We start from the raw sequence: 17350 nt of genomic DNA, 5'->3' as shown, positions 1-17350 counted from the left end.
CTCACCTGTGGAAGAATTCATAGAAGAAAACTTATTTCAAAGCCACCTGAAGTGTTTCGGTATGCTGTGATACAGAGGGAATCTGATGTAGGTGTGGCTCACAGAGAGTAGCAGTAATAGCAAAACAGAACAGCAGAATAGAAAAATGACTTGAGCATGTTTAGGACAATGAAGAATATATATATATATGTTCTTCCTTTAGTATCTGCCATGGAAGTTGTCTTGCAGAAACGTCTCCATTGCTAACTGAGGAAACATCTACCTTTTTACCTGAAGGGAAATACTAGGAAAGTAATCTGCTTAGTAAAACAAACTAAATATAACAAAGTAAATTCCTTTATAAAAATGATTCAACAAAATATTCTTATAGTGTTTTTCGAGAATTGTATCCTCGGGCAGCCCAGTTAAATGTGATCACAGAAGGGATTTATTTTTATGAGAAGCCTGAGCACCTCTAAACATACTGCAGCTTAAATAATCAAATTTTTGTTAGCCATTTATCTTAACATTTTAATATTAAAACTATACATAACTTTTCATTGAGATCGCTTTGTGACTTGTTTTAGTATATCTGCGAGGAGGATTGTGTCATCACTGATAATGTAGCGACAGGGGTATCACTGTTGCTGGGGTTTTTGTCAGCACTTAAAGTGTTCCTATTATTTCATCACTCAAAACAGCTCAGAGATTCACTGTATCATCCTAAAAAGCAAACATGCTACCAGTTCTTTGCAAGATTGAAACAGCAGAAGTGACTACTTAGTGAAGATAGATTATGAACTTGGTTGAGGTGCTTGTAGAACTTCAGATTGTAATCCTTGAGGCTGAAATATTTTGAATTGTTGGTTGTTATCGGTTCAGAGAAAATGATGACTCTGGTGTGCAAGTTTAATTGAGGTGTTACAGGACTCTGAAGAATGTCAACAGGCTGTGTTCAAGGGAAGAACTTCAAATGTTCGTGAGTGTTTAATAGTTTTGTAATGGGCAGCCAGATTCTCTAGCAGCCTCTTCTTTTGACGTTATACCTGGTATAACGCCAAACTGCTGAGAGCATCTCTGTTTTATTCTCGCAGTTTCTATTTCTGGTGGACTGAAGCCTGCCGTTGTGAAATTAGGGATTGTTGTACATCTTTCTAGATGCAAAAAGGCAGACAGAGCTATCTAGTGTAGTAGTAAACTGGGGTATTAATGGCACAATTGTCTTTGGAGTCAGCTTGCCTTGATGGAGTGACATCTTGACTGAAGGAAGCAAGGTTGTATTTAAAAATAAATAAATAAATGCTGGGAAAATATATTCATTTTAGTGTTCTCCTTGAGAAATATTGCAAAATACTGAACTTTTTTGTTACATGCTTTATATGAACATTTATTATCAATTTTGTAAGTTGTTCAGAAGTTAATTAAATTGAAAAGGAACAGCATTAGCCTGGCAGTTGTTTAAATTTTTAAATGCATTAGCAACTCGGGAAACTATAAAGCATCAGGAAAAAGAGCACTTACCCAAATTTTAGTCTAGTGCAGTTCTTCACCTAAGCACAACCTGAGTTCCTGTGTTTCACGCGGCTTTAATCTCACTATCAATTGCTGTATTCTTAGCCTGGAAAAATATGTAATTTTTTTTCGTTAGAATTATTGGTAAGATATACAGGTTCCTTTAGTTGTTTGGGTTTTTTTTTTTTCTTCTCATTCTCTTCTGCAAAACAATAGTGCAAGCCACCATCTGCCATCAACAAACTTTACAATTGAAACTACAGTTCTGCTTAATCAACCTTCTACTTCCACTTTTTTTAAGAAGTTAAGATTTTAATTTTTGTGGGTTTTTTTGTTATATTCAATGATATTTTTTTATTCTTTTTCAATACTATCAACTAATAGGCTGCAATAAGGGAAGCCTAGTAATAAAAGCAATACTAATATTATTTCTGTTAGAGATATTCACCTTTCTAAAGATCTATAGGATTGTACAGTTGCATGGGAAATTTTCTGTGAACTCAAAGTATTCTTCCCGCTCTGGGAAATGGCTTGTGATACATGACTAAAGAAGAATTTGAAATTCAAATGTAAATAAACTTTTTTTGATATTTCTTCTGGCTTAGAATATTTTATTCTACTTCAAGGGTATGACTAAATGAAAACATCACATAATTTTGTCATATGTAGCAAACTACTGTTTCCGTCACTGTTCCTTAAAGTGAATACGTTTTGCGTTTATTTGTCTTACTTGCATTTGCATTGTTCATCTGAGAATCCTGCAACACTGTATAAAGGGACTAGATCCTTTCAAAAGAGGAAAATCTGAAGATACCAAGATATATGACTGTCTTAAGCAAGGAACAATTAGATTACAGTTTTCAGTCTAAAGTTTATTTTAATCACTCTATCTCTTGTTATCAAGAGACCGCAAATCATAGAGAGCTTAAAGGACAGGTGTTTTTTGATTGGAGTGACGTGTAGATTGCTGGCTGGGTACAAGTGCAGTATCATGGTTCACTGTGGATAACTTGTCAGAAATTAAAATCAAGTGTCACAGTGTCTTGCTAAAGTAATTGATGTTACAGGAAGCGTCTCAGCCATAACTGCTTTGTTTTATTTCAGTGCATGAAATATGATGACACTGCATCACAGTGCAATATATAAATCACTGTGTAGAAACAATCTAAATATTGGCTGCTGTTAGTAGTGCTAAGGACACACAAATTCATGATCTTGTCTCTGAAATGGTAAGCTGTCTTTTACTACAGATTTCATGTAATGAATAGTGAGGAGTTTTATGTCTGGGAGTCCAGCTCTGCTGACAGTCTTTTTTCTTTCATACAGAAGTCTCTTGCTTGATTTAGTAATATCGTTTGTTCGAGAACTGTTGTAGGAGGTAAAAGCCCATCTTTCTTATTTGTTCAGCTGAGAAATGAGAATTGCTGATAAATAATTCTGGGTAGTTGCTGCAGAATAAATGGTAAGCTTGCTTTTTGAAATCTGTTTTGGTTTTGGTAAGATCACAGGCTTTAGATCACATGCTTCTCATTAAAAAAAAGCAAAAGATTGAAGCAAAGATTTACGGAATGTGAAAAATACCTTTTGAAAGGGCATATGACAGGTTTTATTTTGACACCTCTTTTGTATCACCCGTTCTTTCAACAGTTCATTCCACTTATAAGTCACTTTGTGGTGTCTCAAGTGGTAACAGAGAAGACTATGTGAGTTTGAAATAAGTGATTATGAATTGAACATGTTGTAGTTTATGGCCTTAAATGAAATGACAATTGAAAAGGTTGTCAGCCAGCACTCATGAAAAGACATAGCTTTTGTAATAAGTCCAGTGAAGCTCCTTTAGCTTGAAGTGCTTTGTTTTGGATTGGTTTATGTACTATTCAAGTAGCGCAACGTACTGTGTGTGTCCCACTGTAGACTAAATTGCATGCATCAGTGAGAACTTCATTTAGGTCTGAGGGGGAGCTAGAATTAACATTTGTCCTTAAGTATATAATATATATAACATATATATTTTAATACATTAAAATACATTTTGTATTTTAGATGTATGCTTTTAATAATTAACTTAATGGCATTTTAAAATATATCATCAACAGACAGCTTTTTAAATGTACATGGTAAGTAAATATAGCATTCAGGCAAAATCTTCAGCTTCAAGAATTTTCAGGAGGAATTATTTAGCTTTAATAATGCCGTATTGGGAAGTGTGGTGAAGTGGTTTTATAAATTAGGAATAGCCAGGAAAGCGATGAGAAGTGGACTTAAGACAAGCCACAAATGAGTTCTCCGTTCGTTACTGATGAGTAGAGATAAATTGCTTCTTCAGTTCCATGATGCTATACATTCTAATTATAATACACAGAATGTCCTCCTACTTACTTATTTTTCTCCTCTGAAGCTTCCTGATTTTATGACTTCCAAAGTGTTTCAGTAGCTATCATATTCCTGTTAATACGAGTGTTGGTATGCATTTTTAAGATCCTCTGCGTATCAGTTCTGTTTTCTGTAATGCAGTTCTATTTTAAATGTTGTTTTTCTCACATCGGACCTTGTCCTCATGCTTTGAGAAAATGTACATCTGGCACAGTCTTTTGCATTAGACTCCCACTGTCGTTGTGAACATTCATGAAATTTATTTCCTTTTTTGCCTTGATCCATTTTCCAATACAAAAGGAGGACTGGCAACATGCAATTCACAGTTACTGGCTCAAGGGTGGGTTTAGCCATGGCCCGTGCTCTAAACTTTTTAAGCTAATAATAGGCCCAAATTAGCATTTATTTTTTTGGCTTAAGAAAACTTTTATTTGAGAGCATTAATGAAATGAGAGACTACAAATAAGAATGCTAGTTTTCAGATTTGATGCTTTCATGCACCGTATCTTTTCTTGGGTCTTTGAAGCTGATGGTCATTAACTGACAACTTAACTTGGCTGTCTATAGCTTCTGTAGTTCCTAATTCATATGAGGAAAATTGCGTTAAGATTAAGTTTGTCTCATACTTGCTGCTTGTGTTCATTGTGTGAAAAAAAGAAGAAAACTGGGAAGCTGAACTTTAACTGGTGAGGAAAAGAGGAGAGATCTTTTCTTTGAGCAGAATAGGAGGAAGCATCCATCTTCTGTTGCCTGAATTTCTGCATTTGGTTAGAATAAAAAAGTTTATTAAATAGAAATTTATGTGAACAATGGAATAATACAGAAAACATAGTATTTGCCTATTTAAATGCTAGATTTTGCTTGTAATTTTGTCTATGCTAATAACATTTTGTACATTTCAAGTGTCGTATGGTGGGGGTAACCAAGGAACGTATTTGTTTATATTTGTACTCTGTGCCTGTATTGTAAATCGTCTGTACCTGTGTAGTTTGTCTGTGCAATGGTATGCAGAGACACAGTCATCATGAGATGTGGTTTCATATTTCTTTCAACTCATTGTAACTACTGTCTATTGCTAGATTTTTAAATTAATTCACTCCTGTTTAATTTTCAGACTTATACTAAGCTTATAACAATCCTATCCTGTGAATTTAATAGGATGCTAAGGCCTTAGCAAATTAAAATAATCCTTTACTACCCATTTCTATTTCCTCATTTCGTGTGTCTGTTTTCCTAGAGAAACAGAATATTTGCCTGTTTACATTGATATTTATCTGTAGAGTACAGGGGTAATCCCACATTTAACGTGACATTAGCAGACATTTTTCTTGCAGTATTTCTGCTAGACAAGCATGTTGTTAATCTTAAAGAATAAAGTGTCTTGAAGTAGTTCAGGGATGTTTTATACCTGCACATCATCTTCATCTTTTTTAATTATTTTAGCATTTGGTGTTTTGAAAATGGATGCCTCCTTCCCTTTTAAAGAATGAACTGCATCTTATGTGACAGATTTTCCTTTTTTTCCCCAACTAATTGCTTATACTTTGAAATGTGTAGCTTGCAACACATTTATTTTTAATAAAGATTTTTTAAAAGCCACCTAAATTTGAAAGGTTGTAAAGGTTTCGTAGAAATTTATTTAAGCTGTCCTCTCTTGATCATCAGAAACTCCAGTCACATCTGAAAACTAGGGCCAACAGATGACAAATAATTTTTAGTTGGAACACCAGCTCTGTTTCTGGAACACACTGTGTTTGATTCTGAACTCCAGCCTGGTGGCTTGGCTTTTCTTTCAGCTATAGCAGTGCTCCAAATTTACAGTTTTTTGTAATTAATTTTTATGTACTGAACCATGAATGTTTCATTTTCTTCCTCCTCCTCTTTTCCTCTCTTACTGAGGTGTAAGGAGCGAAGCACGTTCTATACTGATATGCTGTATGTTAGAACATGCTGATTATTCCTTAGGATAGGAATAAAATGCAACATTCCAAGGATAATAGGGGAGTGATTACGACAGCTCATCTACTTCATGTTGTGATATGTTAGTATATTTGCTTACTGGCAACGTAGTACCAAACATTTTCTGGTGTCTGGTTATGAATCAAATACTGCAGAACAGTGATGAAGCATAACAGTAATATTTTCAGATGTAGGTGGAACATTCTTGAAAGCAGACTCTCATCCTGATCCTGAGAGTTTGGGGAGGGAAAGAGATTTCAGATCATTACAACTGATCATATTAGAATAGTTACCAGGTACAAGTGCTTGATAGTAAAATAATTGAAAAAATTATTTGGTGTTTACCTCCTTCTAGCTATGGAGTTTCGTTAGTATTTGTGACATTCTACCAGAGCTGAGTGGTGTTTTCCCTATGGGATGGATGTACAGGCTTCTCTTAGCACCTGTAGTGTAATGGAAGTTTGTAATAAAGGTTATATCCGATTTTGATTTTCTTTTCAATTTGCCATTGACACTGGCTTGAATTTATGTCATTTAACTGGAGGCGCTTCACTGTTGTGCGTAAGTTAGGACCGATTGCCCTAGATGCTCTAAAATCAGTGGAGAGAGATATGTCTCCAGGGCTTGAAGTTAACTGGGATGAATCCCACCTCTCTGCGTGGCAGTGGGAGAAATTTAGTGTGGATTTTTTTCCCATTGACCAAGGAACTTTTCCATGTACTATTTGTGAGGTTTGGTGTTTTTCAAGACCTAGCCTGTCCTATAAAAAGATAATTTCCAGAAATATAAAATGTCTTATTTTTTTTCCCAGTAAATTTCTGTGATTTCTTAGTGTCATTTTTGTAGATTTTTTGAAAGTTTAGAGTGTGAAACTACAATATAAGAAAATTTTACTTGTGTATTTGGGGAGAAGTTCTGTATTGTATTTATGTGTCAAATTTTTGTATATACTGCTTGTAAAACACAATTGTGGCACACGCTTTTGACGCATTTCAGCAGGAAGATTGGTGTAATAAAAACAGTTTTAATAATGGTTTCTGCCTTTAAAATACAAAGTAGCTAATGAGAATTAATATTGCAATTAATGCAATAAAATCTTCATATTGTGGCTGAATACTGGGGTTGCTGATAGTTACAGCAGCTCTTGTTGACTTTCCATTGAAAGCAATCTTTTTTAAGCTAGTAGTTCTCACGGTTTAATGAAGTCTGTGTGAAATACGAACTCCAAGAGTCATAGGCCTGATTATGACTTCTCTAGAACAAGCAAACTAAAATATTAGTTCTAGAATATTCCTCCTTTTGGTATTTCTTCAGTTTCACTTTACAGCCCTTGACCCAGTGATCCATGTTCAGAAAGACAACTCCTTTGTGTATTATTTATTGAGGGGTTTTTTAGTATCAGCTAATACATAATGAATATTTAGCCTCTGTATAGCAGGTCTTACAACAATGTAACTTCTGCATTTATACTGTTCTCTTAAAAAACAAAAGATCAAACCCTTTCCAAAATACTGTTCATTAGTGGCCTCCATCAAGACAAAGCAAGTCTCATAACACTGCAGATATTTACCCAGATGCTTAATTGTGCTCTCTAAATTGTTCCATTGAAGTAACCAGAGTTACTTCATCTGTAAAATTAAGTAGAAGACTAAAACTCTGTAGCATAGATATCTCAGACTTCCCACTGATTTCAGTGCCCAGGAGAAGATTAACAGACTTTAAAGAGATTTTAATTTAGAGAAGTGTTTGGGTAGAAGAGGTGTAAGGCCTAATCCAGAGGAGCTCTGTTGAATACAGTAGAGACCATGAGATGAAATTCAGATTTGTGAACATTCCCGTTTCTTACAACTCCCAAGCTTGTAAATTGCTGCAGAAATTGCAGACTGTTAAACATCTACTGGTTTTTTTCCCATTTTGTTTTTAGATATTGAAATGAGAACTCCCAAGTCCTTCATAAAATGTAAAAACCCCCTCATTTCAGTTATTAAGTATACACACGATGTTCAGTGCTTTAAAAATAAAGAGAGCTACTTATGGAAATTCTGAACAGAAATGTTTGCTGTTACGAACAGTCACAATGAATAAATGTGTATTTGCTTTTTTTTTTTTTTGCGTATGTATGCTGTCTGTTTCAATGTCAACTGTTTATTGTTTTTGTAATTACAGGACTATACCTTGACAATGTACTTCCAGCAAGCGTGGAGGGATAAGAGGCTGTCGTATAATGTAATACCTCTAAACCTTACTCTGGACAACAGAGTAGCTGATCAGCTGTGGGTTCCCGATACCTATTTTCTGAATGACAAGAAGTCATTTGTGCATGGTGTCACTGTGAAGAACAGAATGATCCGTTTGCATCCAGATGGGACAGTCCTTTATGGACTCAGGTCAGTCTGAACCATTTCTAACTCTTCTGTCTTTTATTTTTAGACTTTTAATTATGTCTTCAAATTAAAACCCGCTTCTTGCCTTTTTAATAGTGTTCCTTTTATTGGCGTAGTCTATGTAGCTGATGACATTCCAGAAACAATTTTAACTGAAGTATTGTAAGACTGGATGAAGTTTTTAATTATTTCTTAGATAAACTGCCATTTTTAGTGTATTAAGAAGAGATAAGACTGTAAATAATATTTTAAGTACTCATTCTGGATTAAAAACCAATTTTGGAACTGCTTCCTCAAAGAATTCAAATAAGAAATAAAAAATGAGGATTAGAGGAGAAAAAGGGAAAACATATATGACAGCTCAATTGATAGTTTAACTTAATATTTTATAAATAATTTTGATTAAATATTAAATTGGTTTATATGCTAGCCGAGTGAATCATTTTCTCAGATTTTCTTTGAGATGTGGTATGAATGAAAATATTTTTCAGCCTGTTTTTGTTATTATCTATGACTGTATGGAAAGTGGTGACCATAGAAATCAACAGAAGACCTTCAGTCTTGAAGTTTTGAAAACTGGGGGGAACTGGGTCTGTTTAACAGTGTTAATAGACAAAATAAATAGTAAATCACTTCTAATATCTTTTATGAAATAAAGAGAAATCTTGTATATTTTTACACCAAGCTTTTTAATGTGATTAGAAACATTATTAATGCTCTGATACTTTATTTCCCCAGAGTTAATTTTTTCAATACTTGTAATCTCAGTGTGATATCCAAAGTGGTTTTAGAATTCTGTATGTTGCTTCTCTTGTAGAACTTCCACACAGCTCTCAAAGTAAAGGTGTTTAGAAGAATTTTTTTCTAGGTCAAGAATTTCAGACCAAGAAATAATTTTCTACTATTTTGGTACACCTAGTAATCTCTTACTTGTGACTATCAATTCTTATATCCCTTTTAAGACTCTACTTGGTGCATTTCGTATGTTCTCTTTGCCCTGTCAGCTGGTACAAGGTGAATGGTGGATGTGTATTTTGCCTTAATTCCCTTGTGCTGAAATGAGCTGTACACGGAGGGCAGTAGCAAGGTGACTGTTACGCTGTACTCCCCCTACCTATCGCAAACGATTAGGAGCTGCAGTTGTCATGGGTCCTACAGCCACTGTGTACTTAACAGAAAAGAGGGGAAGGACACCTTTTGTTTCTCAGAAAAGGTACTGTGTTCTGCTGTAGAGAGTATGCAGCATGAACAGAAACCTAATAGATGAGGACATGGCAAGAAAAAAGGCCAGCTTTTGATCATAAGATAGTCATAAAGTCCATTTTGTTTTCTAGTACATGCGTGACTACATAGCCTCTAGTGCTGGGAGAATGGTCAGATTAAAGTTAACAGCTATTATTAGAAATAAAACAGTTATTAGTCGTACTTGCATGGAAATGAAGACCTAATAATGCCAGTTTAATATGAAAAAAATCTCTATTTTCATCATTGTACCTTATGCTGTGGTAAAAAATATGCGGGATGGTGCTTGAGGTTGTTAGCTGCATTTGGAAAGATTCACTTTAGAGTAGATATGGTAGATGGCTCATCATGTACCTCTGCCCTTCTTATATAAACTTCCACACGTGTAAACACACACAGTCCTCTGTCCTGAGTTTAGGAGAAAGTATAACCCTATTTATTTCTCAAGTGAAAAAAGGATGGTTAAGTGCATTAAAGGTTTGTTGCTAGTTTTTGTGATGTATGCAATTTAAAAAAAACAAAAACAAAACACATTTAATGGCATAGTAGGTAGTGAGTTTGGATGAAGTTATTTGGATAAGTAAGTTTCTTCTAGGGAAATCTTGATGGCATCTGTGTGTGTTTGTTTGTAATGTATGTATCAAACTGTTACATTGTTTGGGTAGGAAAGTGTTGTGAAGGCCATGTTGTCATTATTTTGAAAAGTATGTATATTTCTAGCTTTATGTTTTAGTTTTCCAGTTTGTCAGGTTTTATCTGCTTGCCCTTCTCAGGTTGCAGCTTGTTTCCAAAGACTGCAGAGGGGATTGCATAGAGCAAGAAACAAACCTGACTATTAATATAGGTCTACTGTAGTTGGATATTTACCCTCAAACACCCCTTCTTATATGTCCTATTTATTAATGATCCATGGACAAATTTTTATGCTGAAATGCAGAAGAGCCTTCCCTCCTCCTCCTCAGACTTCAGCTGAGTAGGTCTCAGAAAGGCTTTCTGGCTAAAATGTTTTGAAACGCTGGACTGCATGGAGCAAATACACATGCTGGTAACACCACAGGATGATGTGATTGGCTGTGTTCTGCTTTTGCCGTTGCTGGACCATGTGGCAATCATTGATATGGCTCTAATGTTAAGGTTTCAGTTTTATAGGTTAAAACAGCTTTAACTAGCAATTTTATCTAAAATTAATTCAAAGTTAATGTCATTTAAAGTGTCCATAGCAGTGATATGTTTAATGGCTGCTTTAGTGTTAATTTCCCCTGTCTTAAAAGTGCTTGCTTAATATTAATTTCCCCATAGCATTTAAAAAAATCCTGTACACTTTTACTGTTCTGAGAATCATTACTATTACTGCTGTGGTAATTTACTTTGCTTTCAGTGGCATGTTCTTGCTTTGAGATGCATACTACTAAATGGAGATTTCTTTAAATTTCAGTCTTGAACTTTTACTTTTGTCTCCCCATACATCTATCTGTAAACATGTGTATACACACACACGCGCACATATATACAGATTTCTGTGAATTTGGCTTCATTTACCTTGATTGCTGTAATGAAATTAATTTGACTGCGACTGATCTTATTACCAAAATGGTAGTGTATAAATGTAGCTGTCCTTTTCTTTTATGCCCTTACATTTTCATTTCTCTTTTGGATATAGCAAGTGGTGATCCCTTAACGTTATTCACTTTGTTTCTCCTAGCAGAGCCCATACCTGGTATGCATGTCGGATGTGATTAGATGTAACACTGTGAAGGTAAATTTAAGGAAGGACCAGGAGGCAGTTTTGTAAGCACCTAGCTTATGCTGTCCCTGAAGGGGAGGAGAGAAAAATGGCTAATAATGAATGTAGACATCTATATGTTAGTTTTGATGTCCTCGTAGCCTGCCGTGTTCACTGCTACAGGGCATTAGTTAAGGGCATTACTGAATTGTGACCAATTTTTTTACAGAGAACTTGGCATACAGGTTACTTAGAGGTTTAGAAGGGATAGGTGCCAGCTATTTATGTTTTGGGAAAATGCTTTTTTTCACATTCTAGTTGCAGTATGGTATTTACAAATATGACTGAACTTTCTTTTTTTCAGTTTAAAACATGTTCAATTTCATATTATTTTTATATTCCATCTGGCAAGAAAATTATTCTTTGCTGCCAAGACCAGGCCATTCAATAGATGATATACTTAAATCATTAAAATGGCAGAAAATTGTAATATATCGTCTTAAATGAAGAGTCACTACAGGGAAAATTGCTATGTGTTGGTAGTTAAGATGATGGGCAATAGGATATTAGTGATTTGACAATGTATAGGGGAAAATAAATTTAGAGGACCAAGATTCAAATCTGGGATAACAATCAGTTTACAGTAAGTTGAGCAAAGCTTGGATATGATCTGCAGCAGACAGAATTCAGAAAAAGATATGGGTTTAATTAAATTTCTGTATGTTAAAGTATATGGTTTATATAAGACACATAGAAGAGATCGTTGCTACGGTAGATCAGATTTGTCATTTCTTAAATACATGTTATATATATGTGTGTGTTATATAGATATCTCCCCTGACTTTTGACATGAATTGTGTTGTGAAGTGCAGATGGAAGATTTATCTGTCTTTTACCCTGTGTAACTCTGGGGAAGAAACACTTACCTGATTTTGGTTTGCTTCCTGTGGAAGCACAAAAAGTTTTCTAAGTTTTTTTCCAGGTTTGTAATTGCTACATGTTGTATAACTTTCTTAGGGTGTCTCTCTGGAGCTCACCTCTTTGTGGAGGAGAGCATTTGGATGTTGTGCTTCAGAATAAGGAAATTTGATTTAGAATTAAGATTAAATATAGTTGAAGTGGCTGAAGACAAAGATGTTCTGTGTGGTATTATAGCATTAACAGGCTGGGTTTAGAGATGTTTACTCTTATATACACTTCTAACAGTTCTGGCAAGCGAACACTGCAACAGTGGGTTACTCATCTAGGGCTGGTCATTACATGATGAAGGGGATTGTGTTCTTTCATGTCTCTTCAGTAGACCAGTTTTATGCTTTTTGTAACTGAAGCTTGTGAGTGTTTTTCACTGGAAAAATAGAATATACACAGAACTTCAGATAGGGGCCACATCCTGTGAGGTGATGACATAGCCATCCTTTTTAGCCAGAAGAAAAACAAAAGGAAATAGAACAGACTAGTTTTGTTGGAAATGAAAGATCTATCCCATTTGAAAGCCCAACAGTTTTACTTGCCAAAATTTATTTAATGCATTGCCAACTATAAGTTTCCAACCCAACTAGCAGTAATTCCAAACTGTTTGACTGATATCACCTAGCAGTATCCCACAAATGGGAGAATTATGTGTATGACAGTCTTGCTTTGTCCTCTCTTTGTTTCTTGCACCAGCACTGAGTCATGTGAATTATAAATAGTCCTGGATGCTTGAATTTTGTGTGGTCTCAACTGTGCCTCCTTCTGTCTGCTTACTTAGTTTCAGCTGCTCGGAGATTTGCACTGTTGCAAGTAAAATAGACTCTCCCACTTGTTCAGCATTTTAACGTCTTGTATTGGGAATATTGAAGCATTGCAAAGAGTAAGTGAAAAGTAATTTGTTTAAGACTTGTTTGAACACGAGAATCTCAGTCCTGTGGACAAGGGTTTCCATTTTGTTAACTGGGTAATTTTTTTGTGCTAGCACACTTGTTTACAGGTACAGTTACTGGCCTTTCAGATACCAGCACTTGCCCAAGTTGATTCACAGTCTGACATGCAGTTGTTAGGGTTTGCACAAGAAATTAGGTGAATTGGATTTCTCTGTCCGAATTGTCCAGGCTGTTAAGAGTATGCATAGACGTGTAAAACAGACTAATCTTGCACGTAGGTCTTGAAAGCAGGAACTTTTTGAAAATGGGCATAAGTAAATGCAAGTATAGTAAAACATTGTCTCAGATTGAGGTCATGTTGCTATTGTGAGGACTTGAAAAATTTTGAGTGGTTAGAAGCTGCACAATTATGTAGAATTTTGAGTACCAAACATCATCTGCATTAGCAAGGAAGCATTGCCACCCCTGTCCTAGGGCAGGAAAAGTCTGATACCAGCTCGTCTTGCACAGTCAGTATAGGTCCCACATAAAAGGAGTAACTTGGATCCCAGCGTGTTGCTTAGGTGACTGAATTCTTTTAAGTAAACAAGGTATCAGCTGTGGCCCAAGTTAAGGGACAGTTTGTTTTCCTTACTAATGCAAATAGTTTAACTGAAGGTCTCAAAGAATTCACAGGAATAGTACTACTGTTGTTTCTAATGATAGAGAGTCCAGGTCTTCATTTTATAGATCTGTGAAGCAAAGCATACTGCTCTTCTGCCTCAGTTACTCCATTTATTAACTTGGAATACTAAAACCTGCCTTCTCACAGGGGTGTTGTGAAGATTAATTAATTAGTTTGTAAAGTGCTTTGATCCCATAAAACACTACATAAGTACCAAGCATTATTATGAAGAATTATAAAATGCCAGCCTTCATGTGCACCTTGGGATAACTTTTATAGCTACAAATCTGTTCCATTCTCCTTAGAATCACGTTGTTCCACTTTTCCTACATAGCAGTTCATTCACAAAAGGAGCCACTTCTAGGAAAGATGCAGTTTTTGGAATTAAAAGGAGATCACTGACTGTCATAAATCTCTTTTTCAATTAAGGACTCGTAGATTAAAGATGCATTTTGCTGTAGGATTTGGAATGTTATCATTTCAGAACACCTCCATCCACAGCAGGAGGGGAGGGTATTTGGATTTTAAATACCTCCCGTATCTGAAAGAAAACAAAGCTATCTTTCTATTTCAGTTTTCTTATTATACCTTAAGTATTGGGTAAGTATTCAAGAGGTTCTTTTGTCTTTATTTTGCATGAAATGGCTGTTAAATCATTAGTATGTGAATAATTAATTCAATTAAGCTTAATAAGGAAAATGCTTTAAGTCAGAAGAATCTCTAAAAGCCCTATTATCCAAGATTATTACATTGCAATGAAGTGAAAAAAAATCTGAGATTTATTGCCTAACAGACAAACTGTGGCATTTACACTATGTTAGCAAGAAAACCTCCATCAGCTATAGAACCATGTAATATTTTAAGTTGCTGCAAGGGTATTGCATATTACAAGAACAAATAGAGGTCATCAAACATTTAATCTTTAATTGAAATTTAAATATTAGCATAATTTAGAATTGCAGCAGTCTATCTTATTTTCCTTTTGTAATGCCTTTTAACATATCATTTGGGCTTGTAGTTGGTGATCTTGACTATGGAAATTTTCCTATAGGAAGAACATACATAAAATCCCAGAATGTCACAATCAAGACTCAGCTAGTGAGATGGATGTTAAATGTGTGTGTACGCACATATGTTTAAATATATTATATCTATATTTGACATATAATACACTGCATGTATATAGGTATAAAGTTCTACTTGAGCATATTTTATTGTCTAAAGTTGGTAAAATCTGAGGTGGATGTTGTAAGTAGGGTCAGGGACCTTTAGGGGTGAACTTTTGAAGTGTTTTATGTCAAAGAAAAGTAAATGTTAAGACACTGTGGTTGAACTAATAATGACTCTTCCTTCCCCTGCTTCTGTGGGTCACAAATAGTCACTTTCTAGTTGTTCTTGTGATTGTACGGGTGAAGGATTTTTTACACTTTAGTGAACATTACTGTAAGATATTGTTGAATATTATTTCTTAAAAGAAAGGAACAATTTTGATTTTTCTTAGCAAGTGCTTTATCTGAAATAGCAAGTATTTGAGTTCATTTTTCATTTCAGTGAAATGTCTAGTTTTAGGGACTTACTTTAAATTTTTCCTTTATTCTTGAATTCACTTTATGTGAAGAGAATAGTGAATTTGTTCACCTACTGTTCTGTTGTATTTTATTATTAAGCTTTACAAAATGGTAAAATGGTTTCTGAGAAATAAGAATTGCCTAAATTCTGAAAATTAAAGTATTCATTTTAATTTTTTTTTTTTTTTGCATTTCTTCTGAGGCTATTTTCTATTTCTTTATTCCTCTGAAAACTCGAATTTCTTTCGGCCCTCAATATACAAAGCAGTTGAGGATACCTTTTCTTTGAACACAGTTCAGTCCTGCTTAGAAGGAGAGAAAGTAGGGTAAGTTAGAAAAAAATCTGCGATGTTTGTGCTTTCGTGTAAGTTCTCCAAACTCTGGGGATGTGTGTAAGTATCTGCAAAAAAGCACTTTTAAGCCATAGACGTCACTGTTCTTTGGGCTGTGATGCAGGCATTTGCATTAGCCATTCAGTGAACAGGGTTTTTTTCTCCTCTAAATTACCTATGTAAGAAAACAATACTTTTTTTTAATGCTTTTTTTATTTCTGAATAGGCATTCCTAGAACATTCTCTGCTTCTACTGGTCTAGAACCATGTAATTTGAGGAGAGAGCAAACATACAAATTTTGGAAGACTGTTCTTTTAAATTAGCTTGAATATGCCGTCTGTATCAGCAGATGGGAAAAATGTCTCAGGGCCAGAAGAAGACTGAGATGAAATTACAAGGAGAGACCTACATGCAGGCATGTTCATAGTGTCAGAACAAAAGGGATCTTAGCAATTACCTCTGTGATGCAACTTGGAGACTACTCCCTCAGGAATTGCTGTCTCCATAGCAGAAGATGTTTCAAGGGGCTGTAACAAATACTGTATTGATCCCCATGGCATGTCATCCATGGACAGTCATTTCTGGGCAACAGCCAGAGAAGAACAAATGTTCAGATCCTCAGATTATTCTCACATGCAAATTGTAAATCCGCATTCAGGATTTCATAAGGGGAGTTTGCCAGAGTGCATTATCCTCCTCAGCATCTGAACTGAGAAATCATTACATGGTCTCCTTCTTCAAATGGTACATGAAGTCTTTGTTGAGAACACTGTTTGGAAAAAAAAGATGCATTAAATTCAGATCATTGAATGGACGTGTCATCCTTCAACAGATTATGGTTTCAGTTGTATGATGACTGTTGCTGACAGTGAATGTCTGTTCAAAAATGGTGTGAAAATAGTTACAGGTTGTAACTATATTTTCATTTACTGACAAGGGTGTCTATTTGGACTGTATTTTAAAACTCTGACATTTAAAAATACCTACTGCAATAATTTGCCTTGAAAATTGAAAGGCATATGAAAGCGTATGAACTCTTGATGTGAAAAATCTACTTGCCTTGTGCAGGGTTGTAAAGCCACTGGAAATTATAAAACTAGTGTTTATTTGCACTTACAAAAAATAGAGAGCGCCTGGCAGTGGTTGTTACGACTAAGTTAGTTTAACTGTGGAAGGTGTTACATGCCATTGTTTTGCCTGTTCAAAGTGCTCACGGAGAATTTATTCAATACATATGGAAAAATTTTATGGCACATTCTCTTCAGTGTCAGAATGGAAAAAAATGAGGGATGAGTATCTGTTGGGGAAAAACTTAGAGATCTCTGTTTCAGAGAGGACTTAAACTGGTGCAGTATGGTTAGGACCAAGTGTTCTAGCATTTATTTTGCACACTTCCCTCTCATGGACCGTAACTTTTCTAAACCCCTTTAGCGTGTTAATTCTGTCAGGCCTGAATGCACCTCCATTTGGTGGCCTCTGGGTAAACTTCAGAAATACTTTTACTGCATTATTATCATTCACAAATTCTGACCTCTTTTTTGTAACTTCCTATTTGGGACTTTCTTTGTCAATCCAATTTTGATGGCAGTTGTTACTGGTGAAAATGGTAGCAAAAAATACCTAACAATATTTGGTCTTTGTGTAGGTACTTTTTTATGTCTAAAACCAACATGAATGTATTTTAGACATAAATATATTTTAAAATAATAACCATGTACCTTAACAAGGTCATGTAGCTGATACTACATAGG

General features: G+C 35.1%; 1 protein-coding gene across 2 annotated transcripts in view; it reads left to right on the top strand.

Moving 5' to 3' along the window:
• GABRB2 (gamma-aminobutyric acid type A receptor subunit beta2) overlaps positions 1-17350 on the top strand; it is a 142411-nt gene that overhangs the window by 44115 nt on the left and 80946 nt on the right. For both annotated transcript variants that reach the window (XM_069868973.1, XM_069868972.1), the window contains exon 5: positions 7990-8210. In XM_069868973.1, coding sequence (XP_069725074.1) covers positions 7990-8210 — 221 coding nt within the window. The remainder of the gene's footprint in view (positions 1-7989; positions 8211-17350) is intronic.

Source organism: Phaenicophaeus curvirostris, chromosome 15 (assembly GCF_032191515.1).
Source record: "Phaenicophaeus curvirostris isolate KB17595 chromosome 15, BPBGC_Pcur_1.0, whole genome shotgun sequence".
Taxonomy (NCBI): domain Eukaryota; kingdom Metazoa; phylum Chordata; class Aves; order Cuculiformes; family Cuculidae; genus Phaenicophaeus; species Phaenicophaeus curvirostris.
This window is presented reverse-complemented; position numbering and strand designations above follow the sequence as displayed.